Source organism: Vombatus ursinus, unplaced genomic scaffold, assembly GCF_900497805.2.
Source record: "Vombatus ursinus unplaced genomic scaffold, bare-nosed wombat genome assembly UNPS02014839.1, whole genome shotgun sequence".
Classification (NCBI taxonomy): Eukaryota; Metazoa; Chordata; class Mammalia; order Diprotodontia; family Vombatidae; genus Vombatus; species Vombatus ursinus.
The window spans coordinates 1,204,248-1,217,459 of NW_020954617.1; the positions used below are offsets into that span (position 1 = coordinate 1,204,248).

General features: G+C 34.9%; 1 protein-coding gene across 3 annotated transcripts in view; it reads right to left on the reverse strand.

Annotated features, from left to right (window-relative positions):
• Positions 1-13,212, reverse strand: part of POT1 (protection of telomeres 1) — a 102,369-nt gene that overhangs the window by 33,143 nt on the left and 56,014 nt on the right. For all 3 annotated transcript variants that reach the window (XM_027840208.1, XM_027840207.1, XM_027840209.1), the window contains 2 exons: positions 10,645-10,775; positions 1,620-1,910 (listed from right to left, as the gene is read on the reverse strand). In XM_027840208.1, coding sequence (XP_027696009.1) covers positions 1,620-1,910; positions 10,645-10,775 — 422 coding nt within the window. The remainder of the gene's footprint in view (positions 1-1,619; positions 1,911-10,644; positions 10,776-13,212) is intronic.

Genomic DNA, 13,212 nt, shown 5'->3' on the forward strand with positions numbered 1-13,212 from the left:
TGCTATCAGGGTCTTCATTTTACAGTTGAGGAAACTGAGAAAGAAAGCAGCTAAGTGACTTAGCCAGGATCACACATAAGTGTCTGAGGCTAAGTTTGATACTTCTAGCCCAATGCTTTATCCACTATACCATCTAGCTGCCTACATTTATCTACTGCTGAAGACATATTTTAATTACACGTCTTATTCCCCTCCCTCACTCCCATACCAGAATATAAAGTACTTTTAGGGGAAGGAACTATATCTTACTCAAAACTTCTCAAATCATCAATTTAGACTAGAAGGTATCTTTAAAGTAATCTAGTCCAACCCCTTCATTTTATAGATGAGCAAACTGAGGCCCAGAGAAATGAAGGGTCTTGCCCAAAGTTACACAGGTAGTAGAGGACAAAGCCAAAGACTGACCCTAGATTCTTTGACTCCAAATTCAATGACCTTTCTGTTATACCAATGCTGCCTTCGCTTTCCTAGTATTTTATACATAGTACATTTTAAACAAAACTCTTTCAAAATGAATTTGCTAACTTTTCTCCCTTCATTTGTACAGATGGTAAGCATTTCACTGATTACCACATTAAGAATATAAAAATACTATTTAAAGGTCAGGTATAAGATTCTGAAAGTAAGAAAATTTTCCTTAAATAAAAACCAGTGCATATATTAGTCATTTGCAATTCTGATAGATATCATAAAATGTTTGCTCAAGACCAATCCATTTTCTTTGGATAAATAAATAACATAATTATACATCATTAGTTAAAACATCAGTCAAAGATATAACTGAGAATAACATTACAATACCAACAAAGCACCAACAATCATAGTTATAAAAAGTCAATTTTAGACATGAAGTATCTCTTAAAGCTCATGAAGCCGTCAGAAACCCTGGTTATAAATGATCATTTCAGACCATCAGTAAAAAATGAGTTGAAAATGGATGAAAAAGAGAAAATGACACAATATATCAATTCAAGTATCATTTCTATTTGTTGACTGGTTATATTACTTAAATACATTTAGTATTTTATTATAAAATTACTGGTCACTGAATAATCAGAGGTCATATGAGATGGTGAATAAGAGAGCTCCAAGTCCCAACTTGGACAACTTTACTGGCCTTGTGACTCATTAACCTGTCAGAGCTCTAGGCAACTATACAACTATAAATCACAGAAAAAATGTTGACTTGTATTGCTAAAAATTTTCCTCATCAGGTAGTTCCCTAAATCAGTGAAATCACAGGTCTTGTCCCTATGAGTATTATTATGAAAACCTTATCACCAAAAGAAAAAAAAAAGACTCTTGAGGACACAATATTCTGAGAAAATTGACTTTAAATCCATCAACATATTTATATTAATTCAAGTAATAATAGCATTTTCACTTACACAGAAGTGCTACACTAATAGTACAATGGCTAGGGCTTAACATCCATTCTACATGGATTTATCTGAATTAAAAGTTTGATTTTTTTTAAAGTTCCCACAGTTACTTAATACCCAAATGTGATAAAAATAGTAAGCAGGTATATTTTACCAGAAACAAAATGAGCTCTGAAAAATTAGGAACCTATCCTAGACTAACATAACCTTAACTATTTATAACTTTTTCATATGTACCTTTAGAAGAACTGAAGATCCATCTACTTCTGCTTTCCCTACAAGTTCACAAGTCAAGTCAAAAAATTGCATTGCCTTTACATCAGACAGTTTTATCAATGCCCCAGAGGAGGAAATATGATGAGCTGCCCAAACACGCAATGCTTCTACTGTTTTCTGGTCATCTGATGTGAAGGTATATATTTTGCTTGAAGTACGAGGAATTACTGGAGTTCCCAAAGTTCCCTCAAATGTAAGAGATGAAAATCCAACAGTAGTAACACCTTGAATTTCATTTTTATATTGCTGTATCTGAAAGGAGAAGGGGAAAACAGCTTAGTTGGACAAAGAATCATATATGTAGAAAGGATTTTAGAGATGAGCTTCTTCAGATGGTTTAAACAAGTGAAAGACTATGAATAAAATAAAACATCTTATGTTTATAGAGTGCTTTAAGGTTTTGAAAGCACCAATCCAATAAACATTTAAGCAACTCTATGTGCCAAGCACAGAGCTAAGTGCTGGGGATACAGTTAATAAAAAGACATACACACATACCCTCACACATACACACACACACACACCTTCACACATACACACACACAATTTCATTTGAGTTATACAACAGCCCTATGAGGTGGGTAATATAGGTTTTATTACCCACTTTTAAGACAAGGAAAGTGAGACTCAAAAAAATTGCCTTGAAGATAATAACAGAGCTAGCTAGAGGTGAGATTTGATACCACATCACTCCTAACACCAAATCCAGCACTCCTTCATTACAACATATCTTTCATGATAATGCTCTGAATAACTACATCCTTACACAGAAGTTCCCCTCACCCCCAAACATTAGTCCTTTCACTTTTAGTGTTCAAATATAATACCCCAAGTTGTAAATCCTTCCTACTTCTAGCAGTTAGTTTTCCACACAACATATTATGCTCCAGTTCCCAATTTTCTACAATCCTTGTCCAGTTTTGACTACCAGGAATTTCTAGTATGTTTACCCTAATAAGTGCCTCCCTGAAATATTTATCTTTTTTTAAGTTTCTTACTACCAATAAATGATATAGGGATCCATTCTGAGTGATTTTGATAAGCCCATAGGGCTTCTACAAGGGTGATGGGGGCTAGTGTTATACATATGACCACTATATAATTTAGGCAGACAATGATAGCCACTTCAGTATTTCTCAGAAACACAAGGTAAATCTGGCACACAAAGTATGTATTGAGCCCTGGATTACAAAGGCAAATTGGTAACTGAAGACTAATCCCAAGTTTAATTGTTACACTCTTCTAAAAATCCCTTAAAATGTCCTGTAGTGTTTGACAATGAAAAGAGTTAATTTTAGTATTCAAAGGAGGGCATCCAAACTACCAAATGCCACGTGAAAAAATGCTTCAAATCACAAATAACAAGGGAAACATAAAGTAAAGCAACTCTAAGGTTTCACCTCATACCCATCAGAGAGACAAGGATAATAAAGAAGGAAAATGACAAATGTTAGAGAGGTTTGGGGAAAACAGGAATATTAAAGCACTGCTGATATAACTACTAGATTGATCTAGCTATTCTGGGAAGAAATTTGGAACTATGCCTCTCCAACCCTGGAAAAACAAAAACAAAACCCTAAATTCTGTATACCCATTGGCCCAATGATGCCCATACTAGGTATAAACCCAATGAAACCAAAGAAAGAAGAAAAGGACTCTTATGAACAAAAATATGTCAGGCAGCTCTCTTTGTACTGGCATAGAACTGGAAACTAAGGGGTCAAAGGGAAACATCAGGTAGTTAATGACTAAACAATCTCTAATACACGAACATAATGAAATATGATTGTGTTGTAAAAAAAATAATGCTGGTAACAGTTTCAAAGAAGCCTGGAAAGACTTGTATGAATAGATACATTGAGAAGCAAGCAAATCCAGGAGAACAACTTATATAAAAACAACACTGTAAAGACAAAGAAATTTTTTAAACTTAAGAACTGTGATCAATGAAATGACTAAAAACAATTCCATAGAATCAATGATGAAACATGCTACTCTCCTCTTGACAGAGAGGTGATGGATGCATGATACAGATGAGACATATGGAAATGTGTCTTATTTGACGATACACATTTGTTACACAAGTTTTGTTTTTCTTTTCTCTCTTCAAATGAGGTGGGAGATTGGAGAAAGAAAATAAATGCTTATTAATAATAAAAAAATTACTCTATTTCAAGGTGAAAAGAACAAAGTTGGTACTCACTGATTAGGAGATGGTTGAATGAATTGTGGCATATGAATTTATTTCACCACCAGAATATGACAAATATGAAGAATTCAGAGAAAGGAATAATTAATATAACTTATGAACAGATGCAGAACAATGTAAGAAGAAATAGGTACAACATACACAATAATTACAACATAAACAACAACAAAAAAAACAATAAAGACCCACTTTAACTGGAATGATCAATGGTCATGAAAAATAGATGATGAATTATACTCCACTGCAATCTTTACAGACAGGTAAGGGACGGAAGGTACAGAATAGTTCGCCCATAAGTATTTGTGGTCAAAGGACCAGCTCAAACAACTTCTGAGGGATTCATCACCAGAAGGTTTGCCAACAAGGAATTATTTTTTTTTTCAGTAATAGCAATTCACTGAAATAGTGTACTAAGGCAAAGAAGGTTTATGATTTGTGTGGAGGCAAAATCCATACCAATAAAATAATAGATCCTTGGAGTATGAAATTAAGAATGTCATAATTAAGACAATACAATGATACCAGTGGCAACTTTTGCTGCAGAGTCCTGAAAAAGATTTATGAAATATGATTCTTCATATCAGAGAAAGGGTGAATGTTTTGTGTGTGTGTGTGCATGTGTGTGTGCGTGTGCGTGTGTGTGTGTGTGTGTGTGTGTGTGTGTGTGTGTATCTTATATTTTGCATCCCTCCCAGTAGAAGGTAAGCTCTCTGATGACAGGGACTACTTAAATTTTGTCTCTGTATCCTCAATGCCTGGTATAGTGACCTGAACACAACAGTGCTTAATAACAGTGTGCTGGATTGGAATTCTTCTCTGGAGAGGCTTTATACAGAAATACAATTTATAGTCACTATATGCCTCTTCTTTTCTCTCCTGCTAACCTGACTTTGGATATCTTTGCCCCAGGTTTTACCTTTCTACTCTCCTGGCATCTTCTTAAACATGCAAAGTGAAATATTTTTCAAAGCTATGCCATGATACCATTACTCAACTTAATTTTAGAGTTTCTTAATAGGAAACTGCCTTTATTATCAGATTATATCTCACCCAAGGAAGCCAGTTTCATTCTTTCATAATCATATGCTTTGGAACAAATAATGGAATTACCCCCCTTGACCACCCACTAGGTATGGCTTTAAATTACTTTTGGCTCTTTTTATTTATATATGTGTATGATTGTGTGTGTGTGTGTATGCGCGCGTGCACGTGCGCATGTGTGTGTTCAATAATATTTCCCAATTAAATTTTTTTAAATTTTTTTAAATTATTTTTAGGCAATTGGGATTAAGTGACTTGCCCAGGGTCACACAGCTAGTAAGTGTCAAGTGTTTGGTCTGAGGCCGTATTTGAACTCAGGTCTTCCTGACTTCAGGGCCGGTGCTCTATCTACTGCATCACCTAGCTGCCCCCAATTAAATTTTTAAAAAACTTTAACATTCACTTTTAAAAACTGACTTCCAAATTTTCTTCCTCTCTCACATTTCTCCTACTCCTTTAGAAGGCAAGAAATATGATACAGATTACATATGTGAAGTCATGCAAAACATATTTCCATATTAGCCATGTTGCAAAAGAACACACACACACACACATTAAGAAAGTGAAAAAAAATACGTTTCAATATGCACTCATCATTTGTTCTCTCTCTGGAGGTGGATAGCATTTTTCATCATGAGATCTTCAGAACTGTCTTGGATCATTGTCTTGATCAGAGTAGCTAAGTCTTTCACAGTTAATCATCATTACAATATAGCTGTTACTGTGTACAATGTTCTCCTGGTTCTGCTCACTTCATTTTGTATCAGTTCATGTAAGATTTCTCAGGTTTTTTCTGAAACCATCTTGATTGTCAATTCTTATAGCACAACAGTATTCTATCATAATCATATATCACAACTTGTTCATTGGCTATTTTTAAAAGTCAAGTCCACCCCTCACCCCCAATAAGGATAATTTGCTACCAATGAAAAGCATGCACTGTAAATTCTGAAGGGAATTACAATAAGATCACAGCCTTTCAACTGTCTTACCAGGATGATAGAGAAGAATGCCTGGGCACTATTAGAAGGTATTTTGGAAGGCTCAGTTTGTATTGGAATTCCAATGACGTTGATAAAGAGACTTTAGCCAAGTTTTGGGGGACCACGTAAGGGGGTACAGAAAAGCAACAGTGAGACAGATAATGGTGTTTACCTGAGAGGGACAAGAGAAGACACACTGGTGATGAAAGTAACTTCAAACCAGGAATTGTGGCAATTGATGACAGCCAAGTCTAGGCAATGGTTCTTTTCTTCCCTCTGCTTTCCCTGAGAATAGTGCTAAAAAAATTTCTTGCTGTTCAATTTTCAGTCGTGTCCGACTCTATACTCCATGAGATTTTCTTGGCAAAGATACTAGAGTCGTGAGACAAATGAAAAATCCAAGAGCCAGAGTTTCTGGGTAATTGGTAATCAATTTATTAATTAGGCTAGCTGATAATCAACAAATTGATGGTCAGTGATTTCTCTGAGTAACCAAACCTAATGGAGACACTGAATGCCTTGAATTTTTTTTTTTTGAAAGGGAATGTCCCAACAGAAGAAATCAACCCTGATTAGTGAACAATTAATGAGAGAGTGAGCATATTAATTAGGAGGTGGGCTAAAAGTCATTAGCTCAACAGAAAACTGGGAAAGAATTTTTATAACCAATGTCTCTGATAAGGGCCTCATTTCTGAAATACATAGACAATTAAATCCAATTTATAAGAATACAAGTCATTCCCCAACTGATAAATGGTCAAAGGATATGAACACAAATTTCATATGAAAAAATGTTCTAAATCACTACTAATTAAAAAAATGCAAATCAAAACGAATGAGGTACCACATCATACCTATCAGATTGGCTAACATGACAAAACAGGACAATGATAAATGTTGGAAAAGATGTGGGAAAATTGGAACACTAATGCATTGTTGGTGGAATTGTGAACTGATCCAACCATTCTAGAGAACAATTTGGAACTATGCCCAAAGGGCTATAAAATTGTGCATACCTTTTGACTCAGCAATACTGCTTCTAGGTCTGTATCCCAAAGAGATCATAAAAATGGGAGAAGGACCCACATGTACAAAAATATTTACAGCAGCTCTTTTTGTGATGGCAAAGAATTGGAAATTGAGGGGATGCCCATCAATTGGGGAATGGCTGAACAAGTTGTGGTATATGAATGTAATGGAATACTATCGTGCTATAAGAAATGATAAGCAGGCAGACTTCAGAAAAACCTGGACAGACTTGGATGAACTGATGCTGAGTGAAGCAAGCAGAACTAGGAGAACATTATACACAGTAACAGCCACATTATGGGATGACTGATAGACTTAGCTCTTCTCAGCAATACAAGGATCTAAGACATCTCCAAAGGCTTTACATCCTTCTATACCTTGTTTGAACATCCATGTGCATTTCTACATTACTTGATATAGCTAGTGAATTATAAACAGGCATTAGTGGTGATTTTGGCTATGCCTATAAGTACATGATTTGAGACTGAGAAAATGAGGCTAGACCATGGGAGAAAATATTTCCTCTGTTTAGACCAAGGTGAGGGACAAGCCAATTACAAAAAGAATTTCAGTAATTTTGGTAATTACTGAGCATATTCCAGAACATATCTCCTAGTCTGCCTTTAAACAAAAAGAAAAACTGAGATGAGGCAATAGAAGAGAGGAATGGCTATTAGGATGGTTGTTATTGAATTCACCAGAGTAACACTGTACATCACACAACCACACCCTACAAAACCATAATAAATAAACAAGAAAAAAAGTAAAGAGAAGGAATGTCCAAGACAAATAGAAAACTTTATGTGGTCAAGTCTGGAGGATGTTGCTTTAAAGAGTAACTGGACCAAACCGAATTTGGTTCTCTATCTGGCTCTGCTTATAGTCTTGGTTAACTACTTTACCCTCCCTAAGCTATTTTTTTTCCATTATTAAATGGGGATATTGTCAGTTGACCAGCTGATTGACTGATTTAAGGCACAATATAACTGTCAATTATTTTAGTGTTGTTACAATCAATAATAATTAATTTATGTGCTGACATTTTTCCAAGTAGCTTAAAAACCAAGGTGATTCTAATCTATTCAAAAAGCAAAGGTTAGATAAGAACTAGAAAAGCTTTTGGGGATGGGAAAATGAAATGCCATTTACCAGAGAATTTGCCACAAGGGAATTCATTACTTAGTTTGCCTTTTTCTCAGTCCTCTGCCACCTTGAGTTCTTGTGGATTCTGAAATTACTGAAAAGTCTTTCCCTATCTATTTATCCTCTTTTTGTGAGGATTCTAGGATACTACTCTCTCCTAGAACTACCTTCCTGATCATTCAGTATCTGTTTTCTTCACTAGTTTATAGAATGTTGCATGAGACATGAGTGTATCATTTACAACACTGGACCTAAATTAACAGGGACCCATCTGGAACTTGGTTATAATAGGAAGTAATGAATTCACTGAGACAGAATTTAGAAAAAGTATAGAGAATGGAGAAGAGTCAAGAACAGAGCTTCATGGAGTAGACATAATAAGAGCTACAAAATGACCAATGATACAGCAAACAAACTTGGGAAGAAGATATCATCAAGGCAGAAGAAAGAAAAGAGAGTGGAATGAAAAACCAGAGGGAAGAGATTAACTCACCATGAGAGAGCGGACAGTAGTGCATCAAATACTGTAGAGATGTCAAGAAGGATGAAAGCTTTAAAAAAGGCCACTGGATTTGGCAATTAAGAGATCATTAGTAACTTTGGAGAGAGTATTTTTATCTTTTGCTACTTAGCTTAAGAAAATAACTCAATTTGTCTAGGCCTATTTTTTAATCAGTAAAATGAGGATGAACTAGAAGATATCTAAAATGATTTTAGCTACAAATCTTATGATTGCTCTTTATTTTTAAATAAATGGTTATTTAACTATTTCTACTCCCACTAACAGGACCTTAGTACAGACCATCATTACTATGTGCTAAGAGTATTATACCACCTTCTTACCTGGTCTTACTCTCTACAATTCTTATTCTCTACAATCCAAAATAATATCTTTCATGCAAAGATAAGAGTATTTAAATCCTCTGCTCAAAATTCTCCAAAGAGCTCCCTATTGTTTACAAAATTATAGAATAAACTCCTTAGCCAGGCTTTCAAAGTCTCTTGCAATCTATAGTAAATCTGCATTTTCAGTTTTACCTTTAATTACTCGCCTACATGCCTTATTTCACGTTCTAAAGGGACTTACATATTGTACAACTAGCCTATTTGCTAATAATTATACTCCAGAAACATACCTTCCCTCTCAGCTCTGAGCCTCTGTTTTCACCATTTCCACCTGGAATGCCTTTTATCTTTATCTCTGGTGAGACCTGAAACTCATCCTTCAAGTCCCAAATCAAAAGTTAACACCTCAGTGAATAACTCAATCAGAATAACATCTCCCACCCCAGACCTCAGAGAGCACTGTGCAGTTGTAGTACACATTCATGTTCCAGTTTTACTTAAAATTACTTTTGTCTTTTATATTTTTTAAACTGTTGAACAGACTTGGAAGAAATGTTTATGAAAGAGATTAATTATTATGTTGTGAATTCCTTGAAAGCAGTGAAAATTTTCCACCTAAACAAAATTATAGTACCTGTAGTAAACCAAACCTCAGGTCATCCTCCCACCTTTTTCAAGGAGTTTAGCATCTGATTTAGCATCTTCTCCTTCTCAACTCCTGTTCTTAACAGGGCAGGAGTTGAGAGGTGCACTTAAAGTACAATGACACTTTAATATTCAAATAGATGTTTTCTTAAACTTCCTAAACTCCTATTTCCTCAACCTCCGTATGTGTTATGATGTCTTCTTTTGCTCTTATCTTAGGCACATAGAGGGATAGTCACATACTAAGTCACCGTTATCCACAAATGTTCCACTATCTGACCTTTCTTATAATTCTACCTCTACCTATGTTTCATCCTTACTATAACTGATCTTCATCTTCACTGAGACCTCTGATCTTTCCACCCTTCAGTACCTTCTCAGACGATTAATCTTGTTCTGACTTCACTTTCCACTACCTCCAATCTCCACGTAATAGTTAGGTTTTAACTCTATACCTTTCATTTCAACTCTATACCTTCCTCTGCTCTTGAATCACTTATCCCTTTGCCATATCACTGCTTGTCTCTTGCTAAACCTTAGCCCTGGATTAACCCTACCATCTGCCTCCTCCGCTCCTACTCATGAACTGAATGCAACTGGAGGATGTCTCATAATCATGCTGCATGGGTAGTTACAAGTTCATGCTATCCAACCTCAATTAGGTTGTCACCGTGACAAGTCAATCCATTAATTCCTCCCTAATTCCTTATCTGCTCAAAAAAACTATTCTAAGAGTTAGGGGTTTTAAGACTAAAGGAAAAGTGGAATTTCAAAAAATTATGATCAGTTGAACGAATTTCAGAGGAGGAAAATAATGAATTTAGATTTAGACATGTTGGAATGTTGGAGATATGCTGGGGACATCCAGTTTGAATTTACAATAGGCAACATGTGTCCTCAGCATCTAGCACAGTCTGGAGCACACTGCAGCAACACTTGTTGACTGATTCTATTTCTTTAATATTTCTTCTACATTGTTCATTCCAGTTTTCAGTACACAAAGAAGCATATAATTAGCATTTACTAGGTTTGGCAAACAATAGATAAATATCTATAATAATTATTATGCATCAAGAAGTAAAAATTGTACCTTCAGTCTATGAAAACGAACAATGTCACCAATTTTGTAGATTACTGGAAGTGTATCAAGATTTACACTAAAAAGCATACAGGTTAACTTGGCGTTGGACTGGTCCATAATACTTACAACTGAGCAATAATCTGAAAAATATAAATTTATGCAATTAACACAATTTTACTTTTGTTATCATAAAAAGCTTTTAAAATAAAAAGTGCATAAATCCAAAGACCCCTGACTTTGGGATAAGAACTCTCTATTTAACAAAAGCTGCTGGGAAAACTAGAAAACCACATTTCACACTATATACCAAGCTAAGGTCAAAATGTGTACATGATTTAGACATAAAGAGTGACACCATAAGCAAATTAGAGGAACAAGGAATAGTCTACCTGTCAGATATATGGAGAAGGGAAGAAACTGTGGTCAAACGAGATAGACAGCATTATAAAATGTAGAATAGATAATTTTGATTATAGTAAATTTAAAAGCTTTTGCACAAACAAAATCAATGCAATCAACATTAAAAGGAAAGTAGAAAGCCGGGAAACAATCTTTACAGCAAGTGTCTCTGATAAAGTTCTCATTTGTCAAATATATAGAGAACTGAGTCAAATTTAGAAGAATACAAGTCATTCTCCAAACGATAAATGGTCAAAGGAAAGGAAGAAGCAGTTTTCAGATGAAGAAAGCAAAGATATCTATAGGCATGTGAAGAAGTGCTCTAAATCACTTTTGGTTAGAGAAATGCAAATTAAAACAACTCTGAAATACTACCTCAATCCTATCAGATTGGTTAATATGACAAAAATGGAAAATGATAAATGTTGGAGGGGATGTGGGAAAATTGGGACACTAATGCACTGTTGGTGGAGTTGTGAATTGATCCAACCATTCTAGAGAGCAATTTGAAACTATGCCCAAAGGATAACCAAACTGTGCATATCCTTTGATCCAACAATACCACTACTAAGTCTGTATCCCAAAGAGATCATTAAAAAAAGGAAAAGGACCTACATGTGCAAAAATATTTATAGCAGCCCTTTTTGTAGTGGCAAAATATTGGAAATTGAGGACATGTCCATCAATTGGGGAATGGCTGAACAAGCTGTGGTATATGAATGTAATGGAACACTATTGTGCAACAAGAAATGATGAACAGGCAGATTTCAGAAAAACCTGGAAAAACTTGTATGAAATGATGCAAAGTGAAATGAGCAGAACCAGGAAAACATTGTACACAGTATCTGCAACACTGTGTGATGATCAGCTATAAATGGCTCAGCTCTTCTCAGCAACACAATGATCCAAGACAAGTACAAAGGACTCACGAAGAAAAATGCTATCTACATTCAGATAAAGAACTGATTGATTCTGAAGGCAGATCTCAAAGCATACTTTTTTCACTTTCTTTATTCTTTTTCATGTTTTTTTTTTCCTTTTCATCTCTTTCTTCTTTCACAACTGTGACTAATATGGAAATATGCTTTACATGACAGCACATGTATAATCTATATCCAATTGCCTACCATCTTAGGAAGAGGGGAGGAGAAAGAAGGAGGGAGAAAAATTTGTAGCTCCAAATCTTCGAAAAACGAATGCTAAAAATTGTCTTGACATGTAATTGCGGAAAAAAATAAAATATTATTAAAAAATAAAAATGCATATTGGAAGACACTACTTAATTTGAGTACTGAAAGTACTCAGCTCTACTACTGAAAGCAGTAGAGTTGCTAACTAACACCACATGCTAAAAGTAAGAGATATAAATGTATATAGTTCGTCTTAAAATACATTTCAAAGAAGGGATAATGTGCCATTTAGTGTACCTCTGTATTTTAAGTTTGTCTTATGACTCTATTAACCTAACATGGCTCAGGATAATCAAACAATCACCCAATTAGCAATTACTAAGCACCTGTTGCATGTAAGCACTGTACTAATTGCTGGGCATACAAATACAAAATGAAATAGTCCCTGTCCTCAAGAAGCTTACATGTTATCAGGAAGAAAACAATAAGACTATCTTTAGTAAAAATTAAAATGTTTCAATAAATGAACAAATATCTATTAAGTTCCTGCTATGTGCCAGGTAAAGAGTTAGATACAAAGAATAAATCAATTCCTTCTTTCAAGGAGCTTATATTCTAAGGTTTGAAAGTAATTCATGAGAGATGTGTAATTAAAAGAAATACAATGATGTCAATACTTCTGCATAACATATGAATCATGAGGAAGGACTCCATCATTTTCCAGTTCCCCCTTTTAATATAATGACATTTTTAATTAACCTCAGGTGAAGAGTTTTCATATAGAACAGACACTAATAAATAGCTGCTGAAAGAACGAATATAGTAACAAAGTCAGGAGACATTAAAGCTAATTAATTAGGAGGCTCTTGTACTTCTTGTAGAGAGACTCATTTTGACTCTTTTTTGGACTGTCCTCCATTAGAAATACTAGTTGACTCAGCCTGTTCATGGAAGTCAAGAGAATCCATTAGTAATTAGAACCACACATGAAACTAGCTTTTACCTTGAATATAACTAGGGGTACTACATATATAAGACTTATTTAATT